The following is a 23553-nucleotide window of genomic DNA, read 5'->3' as shown; positions in this document are numbered from 1 at the left end:
GTCCTACTGCATGAAAAAGACCAAATATCAAATTTCCCTGGCACCTTGACAAGACACGACCTGTATCCATGAGCATGCGCAGGTCTTCCTAAGTATCAGTTATACTGATCTTCCTGCAGATCATCCATATAGAGATCAAGAGAAATGATTTCAGAGCTTGATCTGCTGAAACACTGAGGACATTATGATTTGTGTTGACCTTATTTCTTTATTAGCCAGAGTAGCAGATGCTTGTTGGAGTGGGGAAAGTGGGACAGGTGTCTATGAGAGATAAAGAAAGGGCCTATGGAGTTTACCTGTTCTTAAAAGTAGGTAAATGTAATTCCTCTCTCTCCCTGCCCTTGACTTTTTCCCTTTACTTGCATCTTTCTGTAAAGTGCTAAAGCAATAGTATTTTTTATTGTAGACTGTATTTCGATTTTGCAGCTGCCATCTCCTGATCTCACAGCCATCTCTGCATTCCAAGCACTCTCTGTATTCCTGCTTTAATCTGATTCTCCTATCCCATCATTAATTCTTTGTATTTCTAATAAATTCTGTCTCTTGTGAGTTGTAATGGTGTTTGAACAACATATTGGTGGTCAATATGGAGAGCTGTTCTACAGGAACACTAGATCTGTGCATCTTGGTCCTCTCTGATCAGCTTCCTAGATAACTTTATTGGCAGTTCAGGTAGCCTCCTGGAGTCCCATTTTTGACAGTGCTGTCTAAACAGTAGTATAAACTACTGAGATTCAAGCCTATTGGCATACAGACAACTTGGGGCATTGGGCCAGTGTATAGCTAGTTTCTGTGTAAATTAATTGTGGCAGTGCCTACAGGGCAATTAAAGTGATATCTGAAGTTTGTTTTTCACTTTGCCTCAATTTTCTTATCATCCTTCAGTTCAGTGCAGCTGCCTGGAAAAACCGCATATGCCAGGAGGTTTATTAGTAAAACACAGGCTGGTCTGTACATGACCAATACTTTAGCAATGTGAGCTGTTTTTAGCAATAAATATTTACCTTATTGTGAACCTTTTGGTAATGTCCTAAGAGCTGCATGACCTTCAAAAGTTTCTGCCGGTATTGGACATATGGGTAAATTTTACAGCTTTCCTCTCCTTCACAGCTTTTTAGGGAACTGAAATGTGACACATTCTAGTTTTCAGTGTGGAATTTTTCAAGAAATATACCATATAGCAGATCAGAGTGGGAAAATTATTGTTCTGTGCAAGAAAACAGAGATTTAGTTATCCACATTCTACTGTCAAACTAACCATGCACTGGAGACTGATTGGTTGTATACCCAGGTAATCCAGCCAAGCTGGAATTTCCAAACAGTACAGAGCCTTAGTTTTATAATATAAGGGATTTTGCACTGGCAAATAAATAAAAGCAAATTTTCTGCTATAAAAGGACAAAAGATTTTGAAAATATCCCTAGTGCTGCGTTTCCCAGACTTGTTTTCTGGCAGCTGATCTTGGAGCTCAACCAGTGCTTTAAAATCTTCTTCCATTTTTGTAGACGTGTGGGGAGCTTGTCAAATGAGGTTAGTAGCTTTCTGATTCTATGACTAATGCTCAGGACACAGTTCAGAGAAGGGCATCTGCAGCAGCAATTAGTTTCTAAATTTCATCAGCAAAGTATTAATCAGGATTCAGAGAACTGTGTGGTTGATTTATCTTTCTGCAGTTTAAGTCACTTCAGTAATTGATGCAGCTTTCATAAACTTGCATGCTCCATCTCCAAATTTCCAGGTGCCATTAACACCAACTGTTTTCTCTTGCAAGATTATGTGGAAGAAGAACTAGGGGAGAATATAAAGATGGTCTGGTGCTGAAAATAATAAAAGCCTTTAAAGAGATGTATGGTCTAATCTGTTACAGTAACACAGGACTCCATTTGCCTAAAGTATCACCAAGATTCAAATCACTAGAGGATAAATTTGTAAGGCTTGAACTGCGTGCAGACAAAATGTTCTACTGGGAGTCTATGTACATGCTTCAGTCTCATATTTATTTTAAAATCGCATTTACAGAATGCAATATGCTAGACAGGATTGGCTAATTTAGGGAAAAGCAATTACGTTTTCTTCTTACATATGATTCTCAAGGCTCACTGTCTATCAAAATTGGAACTCTTCTCAGATAAAGGATAAATGAGACATATTAAAGAAAGCCTGCATGCCGAAAAGCTTGACAGCATCAGAAAAAAATCATCATGTGAACATTTTTTCATATTTTACTTTTTTTCTCAGGCTACTGACTCCCAAGACTACTTCAGTTTAAGCCTGTCTAGGCTGTGTACTTTTTTCTGAATGGGAACGTGCTCTGACAGTTTTTCCCACATTGTTTACTCTGAGTCTGCCCATAGCAATTAACTGTTGCAGTAGTAAGAAATAACTTTTGTTATTATTATACTGAGAAATACATGGCAAATTAACTTAAAAATAAGCTGTCAAAGTACTTGCTGTTATTGTAATTTTCCTTACCAATGGCAAATTAAATACAATGACATAGTTAGAAAAATGTTTGTTTACTCCAGTGTTCTTTCTGTTTCATCTCCTTACACAGAGGCTGGAATTCATTAAGGCTAGGTATTTTTCAATCAAAAGTATCAATGAGAGTTATCATGAGATTGCCAAGTGCCCTCAGCAGGCAAAATGACGGGTAGTATTAGAATCTCAGGAATATATACTTGTGAGGCACCTTTTGTTTGATCACTTTGCGCAAGCTGACTCTGCCTCTGCAGATTCACAACGACAGATATTGGGTATATGAACTGAAGGAAGATACTGTTAGCTGAACAGAGGTGGCAGAACTAGCTTCCTCCCTTGTGTTTGTAGCGTGTGAACTGGACAGTAAGAGTAAGAGAGAGAGAAAGCAAAGATACCTACAAACAAAGATAAAACAAGTGAAAACCAGTGTTGACTAACAGAGTTGCAGCAGTGGATTTTAATTTACTAAAAGAAAGGAAGGCCATAAATTTGCACAGATGCGCAAATAATAGCCCAACTAATTGATCAGCTGTTAAAATAAAAGGTGGAATAAACAAGTTCTGAAAAATTCCATTTGTCAATTTTCCTTCTGATAAGAGTAATGAATCAAGACATTTCTCGGGAGCACAGAATTACTGTTAGGCTAGGGTTTTTAATCACTGATTTTTTATTCTGAAACAGTTGGATTGTTCACAGGTTTTTCCATCCAGACTTTTGCTTCTGGATTGCTTTCTTCCTATGCTTTTTCTTTCCAGAGCAACAACAATCTGTATGTCATCATGAGGGACACACAAGGACACAACACACGCCAAAGCTGCTAAATGGATCAGAAGAATGATACATGTGTACACTCATCCCTCTTCACAGAGATTTATAAGCTTAAGCCATGTCAAAACAAGGCTCAGAGACCTTTCCAAAAATTCTTATGTCCATGTTTCACTGGACCATTTTGGTTCAAGGAAACATACTCAAACTGTTTGTTAAACCAAAATGCATATTTTCTTTGGTGCTAAGTTTAGACCTTTGCACAGATGTCAAGATGTGTTGACCATTTTGCTGACTGAATAGCGTGACTTTCACTGCGTGGTTTGATGGCTTGCAGTCTGCCGGGTGTTACACAATGGGAGAGTAAATGATCACTTACTTTGAAACAAATCACTTGTGTGTTTAGCTCTACCACATCTCCAGTTGTTGCTAGTATCCGTTGAGCAGATTAAGCAATTTAAGTTGTGGGTAATATCATCAATAGAGATGCCCTTTTAGGCAGAAGTAACTTTTCCAATGCTAACAATGAGTGGCTTAAAGAAGAACCAGGAAGGTTAAGAAAAAAGGAACAGCAGTGGTGGGGCAAGTTCACAGCAGGACCATCCGTAGCATCCTAGGGCTCCTGCACCCTGCCCAGGACCCCACACCAGCTCCTGCTCCCAAAACGACTCAGCAGGGCTGGGCTGCAGCTCCCCACTCTTTTGTCGCGCCCAGCCACCGGCAGTAGCCAAGCTGCTTCTGACGCTCAGAAAACCCCCAGCACCTGTGCTGCCTAACAACTTTTCTGGCTGTTACCAGAGGAATGACAAGTGCTGGTGGGAGGTGACAGCTCTCTTCTGGGTCTCCCTTTTAGAGGCAGTGGCAGAAAGCTGCACTGGCAGCATTATCTAGGATCAAACTCTTGTCTGAAATAAAAATTAGGACCATATGAACAAAGCTGATTTTATTATCTGTAGACCTGATTATTGGTATTTCTGTGGAAGACATCCTTCAGCTGATCTAGTGTTATTATGAAGAGGGAGTAGAAAAGGTGAGGATCTGATTATCTTAAGGGCTGACTTCCTGTTTGGGGACATTTGTTTTCTTTTTTTATCTGAAGCTATTTGCAAGACTCCAAGAGATCTTAAATAACCCTGCCCTTTTTATTCTGATTCGGCAGCACTCCATGCTTTGATAGCACCCGGAGGCTCTGAACCAGGGAACAAAGTAAGCTCTTGCTCTTTTTGTAGCAGCTGCTACGGGACCAGCCTGTAGCTCTAGGCATTGTATTAGCAGACTCTCCTGGTTGCAAACAGCTCACAGGCTACAGGTCAAGGCAGATCAAAAGTGGCAGAAAGAAAGTATTTTCAGTATCATGACAGCTACTTTGCAAATGTGAAGGAACATGGCTGTCTGTCTCAGTTCTTAAATCCATTTGAGCTATTCAGTGTCCTAGTTTTCTGCAGGCCCAACTCACAGACACAAGCATGATGTTCATGTGTCCTTTTTCTTGTGCTTTCTGGAAACATTTTTCCTCTTCACAACTTTTTAGTTATCATTTTTATGCAGTTCTGATATTGTACTGAAATAGTAATTTACACATAGTTAACTCTGTAGTCATTTATTCTTTTTTTTTAATGTTAGATTCAAGGGGACAGGGGTCTACACCTCTAGGGCTGAATAAAAGCCAAGGAGCCTAAGTTACAGGCAGAGCTGTGGCAAAATCAGGACGATGGGCACTTAGCAAATGTGTGCGAATAGCAGCTGCTACCTTGACTTGCTGCTCTCTCTCAAAAAGATGGACTGAAAGTCAAAGGCAGCTGCAGTAACTGGAAGGTGGATGTCAGGAGTTAACCCCAGAAGTCACAGTTGCTCCAGGCAAATCTTACTGTTTTCCTTTTTCCAATTTTTCACAGGATTAACAGCTTCAGTGCATCAGTTTATATAAACGAAAACCAGATCCTTTGCCAGTAGGAAAACACAGCCATTTTGACAAATGCATGTACAGAACTTGCAGGGTATTATATAAAATTACAGAACTGCAAAGCAGACTTGATGCAGCAGAATTTTTGTATTTAGTGAAGGGGACTATATCATGAAACAGATTTGGAAATGAAAGCCTTTCAGATTTCTCTCTGGAGGATTTTTGCTAGGTAAGGGCCACAGATAGTCAAACTATTGGTCAGTAATTCATGAAGAAAGAAAAACTTGTGACAATGCATTTGCCTTGTACCCAGGGTTTCTATATTGTGTGACTAGAAAATGATAACTAAGTGCAACTGAGAAACTTCAACCAAATCTGGTGTTAATGATGTGCCAGAGTAATGGCCACAGATTTGACATGTCAAGTTTCTTGAGTCTATTAGTTAGTCATCTTCCAGTGTCTACTAAGTGTCAAGCATCCTGGATCTTATTTTCTATTGATTTTCAGACGTGTTCACCTAGATTAGGTACAGATTGCCACAAAAAACTTCCCCTAAATTATCCAAAAGGAGAGGGTGCTTGCTGAGTTGACCAAGACCTTTCCAATGGAATACTCTTTGGTTCCAAATGATAATTTTATTGAAACTTTTTGCTGTTTGATACATTACTGTTTTAACAGAGTTTGGCTTCATAGAAATGTTTCTGGTCAAGATAAGTTACGTGTCTGTTGCAAAGCAGCTCATTACTTCAAGTTGTCCTTTTGGTTTTGTACATGGAAACTGCAAATTCAAATCCATGTTCATTTGAATTCAAATAGCAGACTTGAATTTGTGCCTCCAGAATCTCAGAATATGTGCTAAATCCTGTGGGATACTGAAAAATTACTCTCAGTTTCCTTTGTATCAATTTGTGTCTTCATAAATATGAAACTAGGAATGAATTCAGGTCAGAGCACTCAAACATTTTTATCTCTGACAGGTAAGGACAATGGCAGAAAGGGAAAGGGTTCTATTTTCTGCTTTTTTTCTCCAGAAGCCTTTTATCATGTTTTTTTATTATCTATATCTATATCTATATCTATATATTTGTCCTGATGGAATGTTATAAGTATTCTTGAAATCTACATTTTTCATGGAATGGGAAAACTCTTTTTCATGGCTTCACAGATATTCATCTGTGCAGATACGGAGATGCTCTTGAACTTGACTCATATTACACAGAACATTCTTGGCTGGGAGTCTGCATATCTTGCCCAGTTCTGGGAAACCATACCAGAAGTGTGAAAATACCCCGTATGTCAGTGAGCTAGAATAATGATTAAAAATGTGTTACTACTGCTACAACTTCTATCTATCCAAGTGCTCATGTATCTTTTTTATTTAACTTTTGGAGTGTAGACTTTGTCATATGTAAAAATTAATTCTGGTTGTCACTCTGGGAGCTACCATAGTTATGGAAGTTGGTACCTTACTGGTTACTGTTATGTGATGTACAAGTTATATGAGGCATTTGCCCAGCCTCCTTAGCTTGTTTTCTTATACGCAGTAATATCAAATAATATGCTTTACATATCTCTCTTTAGGGTCTGATCACCTTCGAGAGAAAGACGGACTATGGGCTGTGCTAGTTTGGCTCTCAATCCTAGCAGCTCGAAAGCAGAGCGTAGAAGAAATTGTCAGAGATCACTGGGCAAAGTTTGGTCGACACTACTACTGCAGGTGAGAAGAATGAGGAAAAGGCACAGGAGCTTACGCAGTCAGTGTGTCAATTCTGCTACAAACAAGGCTTGATTAGCTGTGCTCAGCTGCATTTAGATGTGCGTTTGATATGTCCACATAATGAGTCTGCTACAGATTGCCACTGTTCTGTGGGCAGTTCTTTTCAGTTGAGTAAGCAGACTTTACTCACTGTAGGAGCTGTGCATATATGTCACTTCCACTATATTATATGTGGAATTCTTGGGAGTAGCTGAGTACATGGTGTTGAAAAAAGTCAAAATCTCAGCAAGTTTACTCATACATTTGTTTCTCTGTGCTTCTTTATGAAAATGCTTTTGTGAAAACTGAATTTATGCTTACTTTGAACACAAGCGAACTCCTCCAAAGATCAATACATTTACTCATTTTTTATTAATATCTCAAAAGGGTGAATTCTGAATTGCATTTACATAACACAGATCTTACCTTAGCCTCTATCTCTCTCTCTTTTTCTTTCAGAATAGATTTAATTCAGATGAGTGAGTATATTCATGGAGGAACACCGCTGTTCCTCAAAACTTGTAGCGAAGTTTCTTCTATTTCAGTTCTTCAGAGCACTGCACTGATTGTGTCCTTGATTTCAGAATGCTGTCTGTTCTGGGTTCAGTCTGCAGAAGAGGAGGCTCAGGGGGGACCTTATTGCCCTCTGCAGTTACCTGAAAGGAGGTTGTGGCGTGGTGGGAGACAGGCTCTTCTCCCCAGGGTAATGTGATAGGACTAGAGGTAATGGCCTCAAGTTGCAACAGGGGAGGTTCAGGTTGGATATTAGGAATAACTTTTCCAGAAGAGTGGTCAGGCTCTGGAATGGGCTGCTGATGGAGATAGCGGAGTCACCATCCCTGGAGGTGTTCAAGAAACGTTTAGATGTTGCACTAAAGGATATGGTTTAGTGGGGAAATACTGGTGGTATGTGAATGGTTGGACTAGATGATCTTGGAGGTCTTTTCCAACCTTAGTAATTCTATGATTCTATGATTTTATGAAGTTTGCTATGCTACTTAAGATACAGTGTGTTTTCCAAATGGTTTCTGTTGCCTCAAGAGTTAGGTGGCCAGATTAGAACTGTTGTGCATACACAAAATGGGCAGATTGCACAGGACTGCATGCATGCACTGGTTTAATTTGCAATCAGTTCTTCAATAGTCTACCCTCAATTTTTGAAGTAAGCAATGAATGCTAATTGTGTGTATATTGAGATCTGTGAAAAAAGAATTGTCTTCTAAGCTGTGGTGGACTTACTTTTTGCTTCTACTTTTTTATATACATGCAAGGTTTGATTATGAAGCATTGGAACCCAGAACAGCTTATTTCATAATGAGAGACCTGGAAGCTTTGATCACTGACAAGTCATTCAGCCATCAGCAGTTTGCTGTGGGCAGCAGTATCTACAGCGTGGAAAGAACAGACAGCTTTGAGTACATAGATCCTGTGGATGGCACTGTGACCAAAAGACAGGTATGGCTGTGGTGGTGGAGTGGCAAAGTTTTGCAGCTTTCAATATGTCTCTTTAAATGTTTCTGACATTCAGCTGAAAGCCTTACCATTTATTTATAGGATGTTTTATTTATTTGCTCTGATAGATACCACATTTCGTACTTAAGATTAGCTCGAACTGGATAAGATAATCCACCTCTGGTTTAGTTTGCACTTGCCTTGCATAAATGGAGACTGTAGTGTCATGGAGAATGTAGGCAGAGATGGGTTCCTGCTTCCAGCAATGCAAATATAGAGAGGGTCTCCTTTCCTGCATAATGGAAGGTGTCATGTCGAAAGGCAGTTTCTAGTGCTTTCTCTATTTTCTATCTGAAATCTACAATTGCTATAAATTACAAAAAATGTCAAATTTTCTTGCTGTTGGTGATCTACAGTATTTGCTTAATTAAGGCACGTTATTCCCTTGTTGCCAATAGCATGCGGAACACTTAAGCAGATTGCTCCATTTGTGGGCATGTTTGACTTCTCTAGCTAAAATAACTGCTCTGTGTCTGCTTTGGGGCTGACTGTAGGCTATGTCAATATTAAGATCCCTTAGCTATCGAGTTCTGCAACTCAAACTGATCCTTTGATGTTCCATGACATGCACAAAATCAGGCACATACTTTTGCCTGGTGTAAATGTATATCAAAACATCTTGAATATGAGCTATGACTCATATTTAAATGTATTCTGATTTTATGCTGCTTATTTTTATTGTCCTAGTTTCTGTGGTTTGTAAATTACTTGACCTGATCAGACTCTATCAAATGATATTACGAGCCATTAAAACTGTTGTCATTCTGTTCTGCTCAGGGTCTTTGTAGTTTCCATTCATCACTGCATCCAGATGATATAAGCAGCCCACCTACAATTTAACTACTGTCTTTATACATATTGCTGCTGAAACAGGGTGCAAGGATATTGTCATATCTGAGTCCACTGAAAAATTACAGGCACAGCAGGCTTGTGGCTCTTGTCCTTTAAAAAAAAAAGTTTGTACATTTTTAGTGTACTTTCCCTTTTTTTTCATCCAAAGCTGTTTCCTAAATTGGAGTATAACTGCTAATCATGTCCCTGTGTAATAGAGAAGCATGACTTGCCCTGTTTTTAAATGGACTTTGAAATGGAGAGCATGTTTTACCATAGGCAAAAGCACACATTTGATGAGAGTACAATTCAATCTGTTTGTCTTTTGACAAGCTTACATTCCTGGCCCTGTGTGTCTGCAGCCTTGGTAGAATTCTCCAAGCATAATAAAATAAGAAATGACATTAATCCATGGAAATGAAGTAACAGTTCACTGCTGCCATTTTCCTCATGTGGCATGCTCTTTGTGCAAATGCAGATGCCTCTGTGACTGTCATGAGTTTCATGTAGATTTTCCAGCTAGGTTTTCAGGAACGTATTCAAAGTTTTATTCCTCAGTGGAGAGAAATTTCTGCTCAGTGCAACTGAACTACTTCTTCTGAACTACGACTAAATCAGTGTTAATAAACTGCAGAAAACAAACAACAGCAACAAAATAGATATATAGCAATACAAGCAGACCATACGCTCTAATTCATTCTGAAACAAGCACGTGAATATTGTTTATCATCACAGTTCAGTAATAAGGTATAAAGTTAAATGAAACATTCTGCTGTTCCTGAAAATTGTGCTGGCCTTTGCGCAAATATTAGTGCATAACAGTATTGTACAAGGTACCAATTAAAAGGATGGACTCTTTCATGAAGGTTTGTCATATTCTGAGATTTACAGAATAAAACTCCTGACGTTTGTCATTTAAAGCTTCTTGATGTTGTCTTGCTCCTCTGTTAGACTTAAGGTGTAAAATGCTGTACATGTAGTCTCATGTTTTTTTGGGGGGGCTTTTCTTTTACTTTGAAAAAGAATGAGGAAACGGGTGCTGGAAAAGCTGGAAGAAAGTGATTTCATATGACCCTCCAGAGATAAGGGAAAAATTCTTCTCTGTTCGGAATGATATTCCAGCCCTGTGTCAGCAATAACATATTTCTTGTCAGAATAGCCAGTGTGGCCTGCTATGCCCTGCTGATGTTCAAGGGTCCACAGATGAGCAAATAAAAATTTTGATAATACAGTATTTTGAAGAAATATATAGCTATTCTACATGCTCCTAATTTATGTATGTCTGATATACTGCTACTAAGACAGATTTTCTGCTGGTGTTATACTCTACCATTTAATAATGCTTTTCAAAATCTTAAACCATTTTTCTTTAAATTTGCTACGTAGTCTTGTTCATCCTAACTTACTGTGTAAGTTTATTCTCACTTGTGAAATTGCTAACTGAAAAAAACGTGAAACCACTGGAAGTGAAATTACACAATACAAACATGTATTAGGTTTAGTCTTCTGGACACTTCAGAGATCTTAGTACATCAGTAAACTGTTTAACTGGATTATGGTGCAAAAGGAGAGAAATCCTTGTGAAGCTCTGTCTTTGTCATATTGGCTTCAAAGCCAGTGGGTTAACCAGTGGCAAGGTAATTTTGTTTTAGAATTTCCACACAGCTAATTAATAACCATTAGCAGGCCTAATTTGCCTAACATAAATATCTGCAGATATCCATTGTGGGAGCTGTACTGAAGGTTTTCATTTGCTTCCTTTTGGAAAAAAAAAAAATTCCCAGTTCCCAAAAGAGAACGTTTGTTACGAATTGTGTGCCCCATCTTATTAAAATTGGAGCTTCTTCGTTACTGTGGATTTTTCAGTTTGTTATTCTTCTTTCTTTTTCTCTTAAATCAGTTTATTAATCCTGCATACAAAATTCTGTTCTGTGCACTTTCATGGAGCTGACATTTTCTATGTAATAAATAGCAAGTTTGTGGCTTTAAATTCGTAGCGTGTATGTCAGATGACAAAATGCCATCATGTCAAACAGTAAGTAGGCTGCTTTCAGATTCACCAACTTGCTTTGACAGCGGTGATCACAAAAGCTAAAAAATGCCTAAAAGGAATATTTGATATGTTAAACTGTGTATTGTGTAACTGTGAGCAGGGATAAACTCTTTGACTGTCTTTATATAAGTAAGTTCAGACCTGTAAGTTGTTGGACAGGGAATGCTTCTTCATAGTTATTTGTTAACAGTGTTTTTGGCTGTTTTTCCTTTGTTTTTAACAAGTGTAACCTACAGCTTTGTGGTATAAGTTTCAGAAAATGTTAAGAAATGTAAATATGTAATAGTTGTCACAAAACAGTTCACTGTGAAAAGTTTTGCTAGTTTTGAAATCACTGTTTTCAGTGGAGAGTCAAAAGAGATTTTTGCTGTTGAGCTCTGTGTCAAAAATGACTTACAGTGTATCTCCAGGTACAAGGATGATATGAAACTTGGCTCTGACAGTCCAGCTCTGAAGGCTGCTATTTCCCTAGCACATAATTTCTCCCTGGCACTTCAGAGGTTACTGTTTTTAAAGAATACAGTCACTGTGTCTCTATAATTCCCTTTTGCAAAATATCTTTAGCTGTATGGCAGAAATCCTAGTCTTATAGACAAGTATCATCTGTCATCACTCTTTGTCACGGAGTTATCTCTAGATCTATCTGTGTCTGTGACAAGGGGACAGCAGCCGTTGGATAGGAAGACATTCACATGCTCTCTATATTCATGGTTTCATTTTGTGCAAAGATGTTAGGCTTCCTTCCTTCCCACTTCAAGCTGCTGGACATGAATGTTACATATTTTGAGCTGCTGGTCGTAGGTTTGACAACTATTCAAAACCAACTATACCTAGAATTATCTGCATGGCTATCTGAAACGTGGCCTGTCTTTCACATCACAGTCACGATTGCTGAAATGCACCACCCACTGCCTCACTATGCTCACATCCACTGTTTGGTCTCCATAAAAGTTCAGAAAGCATTGATGGATGTCAGTAGATGCCATTCTTTCCTAATGGAGGAATTCGGTGAGACACATTTGCTTCACACACACTTCAATGTCCAACCAAAGCAATAGATGGATAATATCTCTTAGGTCATTTGTCTCAGCCTTTTACCTATATGTTATATTTTCCTGTTAAATATTTCTTAGTGTTAATGGACAATATCATCCAGACACTGTTGAAGATAGTTTGACATATACTTTAGCAAACAAACGTTTTTTGTGCTGATATTTTAGAATGGGGGAGCACCATGTTCCTAATATCACTGTCTTCTCAGGCTGCTGATAAAGATGAAAGAATAAAATACTTCTCTCTTTCATTCTCTCATTTTTAAATGGTTTGCTGCAACTTTAACAAAATTAGCAAGGATCTCAGTTTATGCACGCATTTGCCAGTAGCTGGACTAAAATGGAAAATAAAGTTCATTCGTAGAACAGAGGTAGCATTTAGCTTAGGGGTACCGTTTACAGAAAGGGAGCAAGAACGTATGTTAGTGCAAAGCTGGTAGAGAATTAGAACACTGCAAGTATTTAACTGTTCAGTTTAGTCCTTTGTTTTAGTGGGAACAAATTTACTTGTCTGACCTTCTTGCTTACCTTATGGCATCCCTGTATAGAAAGACTGTTGACTATGGATCCAGATACATGGCCTGTGGAAGAATGTGTTCATATGTACGGTATGAAAGCAGGAAGGGTAAATAAAAAGAGATGGGAGCTAAAATAAATTCCTTCTTTATTAATAGTAAATCTTTTTTAATGTTCACACAATTAGTGCACATTAAGTGATATACTTGAAATTAACAACGCAGGTTGTGTTCCTAGACTTACTACAGACTGTTGTTGAAATCCTTGTAAGCAAGTCTTGATGCATGGTCTGTGAGGGAACTGATGCTGACTTTTGTATTCAGTACTGACAGCTGTCTTTTGCTTCTGTAGCTGTTTCCCATGCTTTGTTGATCTTATAAATATTTCACAGACCAGTGATTTTTTGCTCTGTCACACAGAACAAGAACAAATCAGCGAAAGAAACTAAAAACAGCAGTAAAAAGCCCTTGGTTAGAGAAGTGGGAGTGAAAGTGCAGGTTGTTTCTGGTCTTGAGAGGGAAAAAAGTAATAAATGAGTTGTTTGAAGTTAAATTTAAATTGCAACCTTATGGTTCTTCCTTTCTTATTTTAGAGCAGTGAAAACTGTGATGTTTAAGAGGTATTGCCACCTTAACGTGTGACGCTCCTTCTTCTCCCATAGGGGCTACGGATTGTTTTTTCAGATGCTTCCAGGCTCATCTTTAGAATGAGCGCTTCTAGCCATGTGAGAGCTACTCTCCGGATCTATGCAGAGAGTTATGAGAAGGATCCTAGCCAACACAATAAGGAACCACAGGTAATGTAATAGCCTGGCACTGAGAGAAGAGCCAGCCAGCCCTTGCTGCCACGTGACAGTCTCTGATTATTCTGTGATGCTTTCCTTCTGCTCCCCTTTCTGCCAGCCAGGCTCTTCCATAGACTTCTTTCAGCTCTGCTGTGTGGGTAACTAATGTAATGCTCAGTTCTGCCTTAGCTGCAGCTGTGTGAATCCCAGACCCTTGGGACAGTAGGGGAATTTCTTTTGCAGCAGAAGCTGAAGGTTAGTTTTATGGTTTCCTCCACCCAACACTTTGACCTCTGTTTACTGTGGATGTTTTTTTTTTGTGGGACTGTCGACTTTTTGAGGTAGGACTAGCAGTTTTAGTACATATTTGTGTAATATGTCACAAAACAGGAATGTCAAGGCCTGAGATGCTTGAGTGCTGGGAAAATTTTAGTCTGTCAAGAGATTTATTTCTCATCTTTTTCACTCAGTCTTTTTTATAGAACAATATTTAAAAATGTAATACATTTTCAGGCAGATTTTCTGGGGATCATTTAGTTAAGGCATCTCTGGGTTGCCCTGCAGTGCAAGCGCAGTTAGGAGTTACAGATGCCTGAGTCTAAACAGCGTAGGGATTCCTTGTAAGGGAAAGACTTGCAGCTATCTGAAAATTATCTCACATCATAACCAGACTCATTCCTAGGAAGATAAACGTTTGAGAGCAAGTTTCAGTGAAATCCAGTAGACACCTAAAACAATTTATAATAAAAATTGTAGTTCGACCTCTCAGATTATTTCCACTGAAACACTGTCATGTTGTGAAATAAACAAGAGAGGACTAAGTATGTTTCATGGAAGAATGGATAAGCATTTATCTTGCAATAATTTATAACCCTATTTTTGAAGTCTCATGTATTTATGACTGCAGTGCAAGTACAAATTTCTCCAATTGTGAAATCCTTTTGAACCATGCATTGTTTTTTTTAATTAGATTTCTACCATAAATTTACTGAGTTTCTTTTTATGCTACTAAACAATTGTCTATCAGACATGTAAAAGTGCTTCAGTTTTTCCAGAAATTTTGCAAACTAGTTTCCTGCAGATATGGTCTATTCATTTTCTTTGCTCTTTCTTAAAGTATCGTAGAATCACTAAGGTTGGAAAGACCTCTAAGATCATCTAGTCCAACCATCCAGCTATCACCAGTACTTCCTCAATAAACAATGTCCCTCAGTACAACATCTAAGCATCCAGATAACATCCAGCGCCTAACCACTCTTTTAGAGAATAAATTTTTCCTAATATCCAACCTGAACCTCCCCTGGTGCAACTTGAGGCCATTCCTTCTAGTCCTTTAACTAGTTACGTGAGAGAAGAGGCCAACCCCCATCTCACCACAACCTCTTTTCAGGTAGCTGTGGAGAGCAATAAGGCCTACCCCGAGCCTCCTCTTCTCCAGACTGAACAATCCCAGTTTCCTCAGCCGCTCCTCATTTGACTTGTGCTCCAGACCCCTCACCAGCATTCAGGTGGAAACAGAGACCTACTACTCCATGTGGACTGTCACAAGACCATGGGGCCAGATGGGATCCACTTGAGGGTGGATATCCTATATTTATGATATACAAAGTATATCATAAAACAGAAGAAAATTATTTGATGCTCAGATGCTCAACACTTAGTTCCTTCTGCTTACTGAACCACCTTCATAAGTACCTTCTTTTGATTGTTTACATAGACATTTGGGAGATTAATGCTTTTGCATTGCCCCATTTCTGCCTGATGACAATACCATTTCATTTTACTTCTGTGGATAACTTTTCAGTTTTCATTTTACTTCAACAAACATTCAAATTAATCAAAATCTTCAAAAATCCATTAAGGAATGAAGAAATTCTTAAAATGAAAGAACAGGGGTAGGAATCAAGCTTTGTGTTCCATCAGTCATTTTCAGGTTTGTGTTAATGTTCTGGGCTCCACCCACAGTTGCTGTATTTAGAACCAGCTGTATTGATTGGATGATGGTGGAGTTATGGGGTTTTTCAAACTGAAACCTCTGCGAATTTTTTGTGTTTTGCCCTCAGTGGATTCTGATGTTTGAGCCTTAATTTGTTTTGGTTCTCTGACCTTATGATCAGTCAATAGTCTGTCAAGCTCAAGCACAGTCTTCTTGTTGTTTTTGTAAATTGATCTTCACAGATACCCTTCAGATGCAAAGTGGCTGTCCACAAAGTGTGGCTGAAACCATTCCCATATGGAGCATATGTTGTTCTCTCAATAGGGATGAAATCATCTATGTTCAGTAGAGCTGCACCATCCTGATTGAATTTGTTTTTCTTTATAACTTTGCAAATAAAATATTGGGAGTTTGGGAAAACTTCCCAAAAGAAAGAAGCCTCTTCTATACCACAGGGGTTCCTCAAACTTGTACCCTTAAGTTTGTCACCACGGGCCACTGAAGTGAGTGTTGCTCGAGTGAGGCTCTCTTCATACCTCTCTGTACTTGAGTTCTATGTATATCTGCATGGATCTTGGGGGAAAAGCTGATTTGCAGGTCTGTAATTGTTTATTTTCCATCCTTAGACTTTCTGTAAAAGTAGTCTTATAAGTAGACAGAAGAAAGACTCATAAGGAATTTTTCTACCAGTTTGTACGAGGGCCAAACAGCTATTAATGAACAGAAGGGTTGCTCAAATTGTAGTTATTATCTTATTTTAGTAGAATCTTCATATAATTAGTTGGTTAATACTTTCCACCTAGAACAAATAATATATAGCCAACTGCTTGGTCAATGACATTAAAATCCAAGGGAAAGTAGTAAAATGTACTAATAACTGCAAGTCCAAGGCCACAGATAAATGTGAATAACAGTGGCTACGAACTGCTCTATAATCAGTTGAAAGACATGGGCAGAAGCAGCTTCATGATAACCTGGGAGTATAAGGATATTTACTCTTTTTCCATGACTAGTTCAGTTCTTCCTAATCAGGAGTGATTAATGATAAATGACTGTTATGTCCTATGCCAGGTACGTTACTGCTGTAAACATTTTAAAATCACAGTCCATAGTGGTGATGCTATCTGCTTCTATGCAGGCTTAAACAAAGTATTTAAAACAATGTCCAGCTCTTCCCTAAAACTGGAATGTTCCTCCTAAAAAAAAAGGAGTAGGAAACTGTTGCTGCTGCTTATTGTTGGTGAGGCATTTCATCACTGTGTATTACTGAGAAAGTTGCTTTCTGGATAGCTTGGATGACATTCTTAAAAAATGATTTATTTGGCTTTTGCCATTCAAGCAGGCATCTGACGAGCAATTTCAGGAAGTTTATTGCTTTATAACAAGCAGTAAACTTCTATGTAAAGTCTTAGACCTTTTTGCTTAGGAGTAGATCTTTGTGTAAATCTAATAGAATTAATAGCTGTGCTAAATCAAAACACAGTTTGAAAATCTAGAGATGATTAGTGGAATGGGCCCAAAGAAGTAAAATAAGATTTTTTTTACCTTTAAATTCTCTTATAGCTCCATTTTATAGGTCAACTTATTCCCTATTTATGGATCCCAACAGATGGTTGCTATCTGCTTGTCCTTTCTCTAGCCACCTGGACACATGATTGAACTTGGATAAGATTCAAGCATGAAGATTCATATGCAAAGACGAAAAATGAAATGATTCATTATGCAGAGTTGTTTTGAATTGTTTCATTGATGAAAACGCTGTTCCCTTCAGCCACATGGTTTTACTGCTTTTGCAGGCTAAATACTCTGGGAGTGGTGTAGTGCATAATCTGGATTATTCTGTGTATGAACTAGTTAGCTCTGTTTACAGTATTTTATTATTCATTACCTGAATTGCAGTAGAGGTAAATAGGTGTTGTCATAGGCCCTTCAATCTGTATGATACAGTGAATCACAAATGAAGCAATGGCTTTTGCCGAAGAGCGTTAGGTGTTTGTTAGCTAAAGAATCACTATAGTAGCAGCAACTACACCAGAGCTGTTTCATTGTACTTTTGTCCAAAAAAGCAAATGAATTTAAAAATGTAATTGGGATCAAAAGTGTCTTCATTACCCAAAACTGAATTTCTGAAACAACTTTTGAATGTCGGTTAGCAGAGAAAAAGTTTTTTTTGGGTGGACCTTGGAATGTACGTAAAAGGATTAAGATGATATATGATTATATATATGTAATGTTTGTATGAAGGGATTGTTTCTCTCTTACAAGCGTGGCTTTGTGCAAGAGTAGGGAACTGGAATCAATGACACTTAAGTCCTTTTCCCCAGTATCATTTAATAGTGATAAAATTAAAAGTTTCTATATGATTCTGTCAAAATACTGTTAACAACCTCTAACCACCAGTGCAGTTTATTAGAGTTACAGCTTCTCTGTTATTTTTTTGAACATTGGATCTTTTAACATGGCTCTTGCTGGATATTAATGTATGGTTTGAAGAATTCATATTAAGTCTTGCCTTTACTGCTTTAATTCATAAGTTTTTCTTTGAAGGGATGTGGGTAAAGGAGATTTGTATCTATTTGATTGCAGTATGATATAGACAATATATGCATGCTACTCAGATAACTCGGCTTCCAGATCTGCCAAAAGGCTTACTGTGAACAGCTTTCAAGTCAGTTGGAACTAGAAGGAGTAGTTTGTTTTTATGTTGGAAAAATATAACACATGGCAGTAACTATGAAATATTTTATGAGTCAAGAAAATGAGTTAATTAAACAAAAGTTTCAGTCTGGACTATTTGATGTACTAGAAAAGAATTAATCTTTTGAAAACAGATGTTTCCTAACACCACTCAGTTTTCATTTTCCTGTTGTATTTTCCACCCCTTGTACAGGTCATCTTCCACTCCTGGGGCAGAACAGCTGGCCTCCTGACTCTTACTATCATTTTATTTGAGTTTGCTAGCAGTAGTTAGTAGTAAGAAGTAGATAGTTAGGTGGTAGAGATATCAATTCCCTTTTCCCCTCAGCAAATGTGTTGCATCATTGTAATGAAGTCAACACCACCAGTGCTGTAAATGTTACAGACTCGGACAGATTGTTCCACAATTAACCAGGTTATCCACATGACTTAAGATCTTCTAGGACTGATGACTGTAGCTTAAACTTTTCCAAAGACTTCTGCTTTTTTGGAATGCAGGACATGACAGTTGTGTCCACTGGGCAGGCACTCTGAGCTGAGCTGTGTGTTTAGCCCTTGGTATATCAGCCCTGCAGAAGATCTATGATGGTGCTGTCTGCTTGTTAATTATGGCAAAGTCATGCCTGAATCTTCAAGGCTTATCATAATTTATAAAACAATAATACTACCACCTAGCAAGTATAGCTTTTGGTGAGTTCAATCTACAAGCATGTTTTTCTCAAAACTACCTTGAGGAACTGGAAAACTACTTTAAATGACACTAAATATGAAGGACCAGCAGCTGAAGAGGTAGAATTTTGGATTTGACTGCAGCTTTTAAGAAAGGGAAAATGCAAAGATGGAAAACATTTGGCATATCTCCTGTCATGGCAGAGTTCCAAACATTAAACTGTAGTCCTTCTTTGACAACTTCATGCTGTGCTGAGTTGTTTACCTCTCTTTAATCTGAAGACATGAACAATTGGTCAAGGAAAGTGAATTGTGTTGAAATACGTACTGTGTCAGCTCTGCTTAGAAATCTGTAGCATTATAATTTCAGAATATTTATTCTGAAATAATTATTGTCCAAAGGGTGATTTTTGTTATTAGTAATTCAGGTGCCTATGTGCCCATATACCGTAAGTCACACAAAGGCTTAGCTGATGGATACTGTCCCAGCAGTACATTCTTTTAATGATTAATTCAGATGGGTTTCTGTTGCCGCTTCCTGTGGTCCCTGAATACAAGGAGCAAATGGGTTAGTGCTTAGTATTTTAAAATAATGGTATGTACACAAATAACTGACCCTCTGTTTTGAGTGTTACACCTTGTTCATTCACTTGGGTACATTTAAAGATGAGAGAGACCAAAATTATGCTGGTGAACGTGTTGCTGTGTGCAAAATGCAGATCAATATGCTAAGAGAAGACAGAGCAAAAATGTGAGAACTGTGAAAGAGAATTGTAGTTACTTGTGTTCACTAAAGCGCTTTGTGTCCTGTTGACGTTACTACCATTCTCTGAGCTTTTTCTGATTTATCTTTCCTGGATAAGTTTCTTTCCACTGATAAAACTGATGGGGCAACGTGTTTTTCAGACTTAGAGTGGACTGATAAGTGTGAATTTTACACCTATGGAAAATGAGCGTGCCCAAATTATGTAAAACTCACCTATATTTGGTTTGGCATATTCAACTCTTCTTCTTTGCTGTTCTGTTCTGCTCTTACCATTTTGAAGATAACGCACATTTTTAACATCTGCAAGATGGAGGAAGTGTCATTGAAGTAAATGAGAGGACAGAACTAAAATAAGCTTTTATCTGTTGACAAGTATGATTGTAAGAAGCAGAATATTTTAATGGTAATTGGAACCATTCGTCTGAAGAACAGCAGATAAAATATTTTTGTAAATGGGTGTCACATGATTTGATTTAGTTTTTTTGTTCAAAGCACTGAGTAGTGCTTTGTTTGTTTTGATGTTTTTTTCCTCAAAGTACATTTGTTTAAGAAATGAGGGTCAAGCAAAGATCAGTAGGGTTTTTTGTTAAATTTTCCTGTACTTTTTAGAATAAATAGGTCAGAGTGTTCTCAGGGGAGTGACAATGGAAGTTTGGATGTTTTGCTCTTCTTTCAGTTCTTCTTAATCCATGTTGTGGGATGGAAGGAATGATATGGTCCTTATAGACCAGCACATTTTACTATTTACTTCAGCAAGATGTGCTCACAACCTGAATTCATACTCCATATATTTATTTTCTCTAAGCACATTTGACTTCAGTGGGCTTAATTCAGTTTCAGTCATTATTCAGTTGATAGGTATCCGCAAATGTGGAGCTTCTTGAACAATGATGTATCAGACCGCTTACACTTGTACATAACTTAGTTTGATCATCAACCCATTTGTTGCCAATGACATGCAAGGTGTTGTTTCATGACTCTGCTTGCGAAGTTGGTTTGTCTCCTCACACTTTTTTTTTAAACAATCTGGCCATTTATATAGATAAAGCAAACACCACATACTCTCAGAAACTGCTGTAACAAATGGATTTAAAGAGCTGGTTATATTAAGCTTTTGTAAAGTTAAGCTCTTTAGAGTCACTTTGATTTTTAAACTTAACATTTTTAAAGACAGAACACAGCTTGAGATAAAAGAATAACTTTTGAGAGTCAGAAAATTAAAATAATTAGTTTGGCAGTGAAATATATAATTTTCGGAAAATAAAGATTTTGCACAAAACTCATCTTCTGTCAGTTCATCTTTCCATATAATATAATTAACTGGAAGAAGATTCAGTTAATACTGGAAAAATCATCTTTTATTTGGTTTTCTTATGGTGCTATCTTAACTGTTATCTGCACTCACCAATCTGAGCAGTTTCATATGTAGAGCCACTTAGCACAGTCAGTAGAAAGTTCTTGCTGGTTTTCTTGCTTTTATCCTACTTAGTACAGCACTCATCAGAATAGAAATAATTCTACCTGGGTGATTTCTAGATTGTTTTGTACAGCAAGTTTCAAAAGAGCTGCTCTATTCCTGTTACACGGAGACATTATTATTGTGCTATATTTACTGGTTTCTCTTTTAGGCATAGCCTAGGTATAATCAGAATGACACTTCACAAAATGTTCTTGGCACAACGCTCCTATCAAGTGCACAACATGGCGTAAATGCATCAAGTTTTTAATGATTATTTAATAATTTACTACTATTATTTAAATAATACTATGGTAGAAGGGGAATTTAAATAATGTGTCTCGATATTTCTGCTGTATGTAATTAATTTCATTTCTTCCTCTTCAGGCTGTGCTGAGTCCTCTTATAGCGATCGCACTGAAAATATCTCAGATCCATGAGAGGACAGGGAGAAAGGGACCCACTGTCATCACCTGAAGCTGTGGAGGATTGTTAAACCAGGGCCAAAAGAGGAACAGCAAGGAAGAGACAGGACTTTGCTGAAACACGTTAGCTGTTTGTGCCTTATATGGTTTAAAAACTTTTCTTGGGGATAGAGGGAGGTGGAATGAAAAATTCAATATCATATCAAGCATATTCAGTTACATTGATCTCCAAAGACAGTAGTGTATTGACTTATTTGTTTTACCTGCAATATCTTTATTTCAGATAACAATATAACCACAGAAAAAGGCCTTGCCTTAACTCCTAAAAGTTGCCAGCAATGTGACAGAAAAGGCAAACTGCTTATTTTTGAATACTATGATAACAGTTGGGGAAATTTCAGTTATGGAGAGAGGGCGAGGGGCTGCAAAGCAAAGACATGTTTGGGATCCTTGTCTCCTTATTGTTGGTTTACAAAGACATATACAAAGCATGTCTGGGGCCTAAGGGCTGTATGCTAAGCTTTGCAAAGTGTGCATTTTCTCTTCTAACATCGCTTTTCCTCTCCGGTCTCTCCCGTTGCTCACAGATACACACTGGCAGCAGTGTTGTATACACACTTGCACATGCTCCCATAGAAAGTGTCATCCCATGTTTTTTTTTACCCTTGCTTTTAAAGCATATCAGTCCGACCTGTGCCTTTGCGTTTTCCTGATTTTTGATTCTCTTGAGGCAGTTGTGCTATAGAAGCTGATTGTGTCCCTGCAGCAATGTGTTGGGTATAGAATCTTGGCTGTCTTTGACAGTATTCCTCATGCCAGAAGATGGTACTGGTGCTTATTATGTTTGAAAGGTAATCACTTCAAGTTCAGCAATTTTACATAAAGAAGTTGTGATGGAAGTTTTAAAAGTCTTTGCAATAGTCATGTTCCACTTACCCCAAAGTGGCAAGTGGAGTGTGTAGTGAAGAAGAAATGTAAACAAACACTAATGAATTACATAGAAATAACTTGTATCATTCAGCAGCTGGACTCAGCTTTTGTTAGTTCTTTTCTTACAGTGGATCATGAAATAAAAAGTTAGGGAGTGCCAAGAGAGAAGAGATGACCTGGTATAAATCTGAGAAGGACGTCTGGGGATATAGACATCAGCGTTTTTCTGCTTGTGAAATGATACTGCAGTTCTAGTTACAGTACTGTGCTCTGCATAAGAACTTGAAGACTTTATGCATGTGACTTGTTTGAAAGCTTTGCTTCCTTGGGAACAGTGTGGTCACTTGTCTGATTTGTGAAGGGGTCTTTGCACCACCTGCCTCTTCGCAGTGTGTTTCATTTCATTGTGGTTGTCAAATCTAACGCAATTTATATAACATTGCAGCAAAAGAAATTGTTTTGATTTCTTTAAGCACTTCTGTTAAAAAATTTCTATGACACTGAGTACACAATAAAGAGAAATGCTATATTTCTGTCTTGTTGGCAAGACACACTGCACTTTCAAGCATCCTAATAAAACTGCTTTTAATACAGTTACACTATCTACTTGATTGACTGTAAACAGATGATGCACTCATAGATGAGACCTCTCCGCTGCTGTTGTTGGATTCACAGTTTTATCAAGTCTGGAAATCATAAGGTTCCTGTGTTGTTCAGCTGTGACTGTGCTAGCATTTATTTGAACAGTAGTTTTCTCTCCCAAAACATGATATTTTTCTGCATCCATCAATGATCAAACAAGTTTGAGAAATGGAAAGAGAGAGATAAAGGAAATAAAGGTACAAGAGAGCATAGTGTAAGAATGATGAAGTTATGTGCAGTATTAAAGAAAACCGTTTATAATCTCATCTGCTTATTGACAATATATTGAACTGGCTGCACTCATGATCTGAGGTAAATAATACCCTGTACGAAGGGCAGTAAGGCCCAATTTGGAGCAATATTAAATGGCGACTGACAGAAC

General features: G+C 37.9%; 1 protein-coding gene across 1 annotated transcript in view; it reads left to right on the top strand.

The window, feature by feature from the left end:
* The window catches only part of PGM5 (phosphoglucomutase 5), a 65663-nt gene extending 42540 nt beyond the window's left edge, over positions 1–23123 (top strand). Inside the window, exons 8-11 of the mRNA XM_021381111.1 lie at positions 6728–6863; positions 8174–8357; positions 13528–13662; positions 21562–23123. Coding sequence (XP_021236786.1) covers positions 6728–6863; positions 8174–8357; positions 13528–13662; positions 21562–21651 — 545 coding nt within the window. The 3' untranslated portion in view covers positions 21652–23123. The remainder of the gene's footprint in view (positions 1–6727; positions 6864–8173; positions 8358–13527; positions 13663–21561) is intronic.

Source organism: Numida meleagris, chromosome Z, assembly GCF_002078875.1.
Source record: "Numida meleagris isolate 19003 breed g44 Domestic line chromosome Z, NumMel1.0, whole genome shotgun sequence".
NCBI lineage: Eukaryota > Metazoa > Chordata > Aves > Galliformes > Numididae > Numida > Numida meleagris.
The sequence above is the reverse complement of the archived record's forward strand: the minus strand, read 5'-3'. Positions and strand labels throughout refer to the sequence as shown.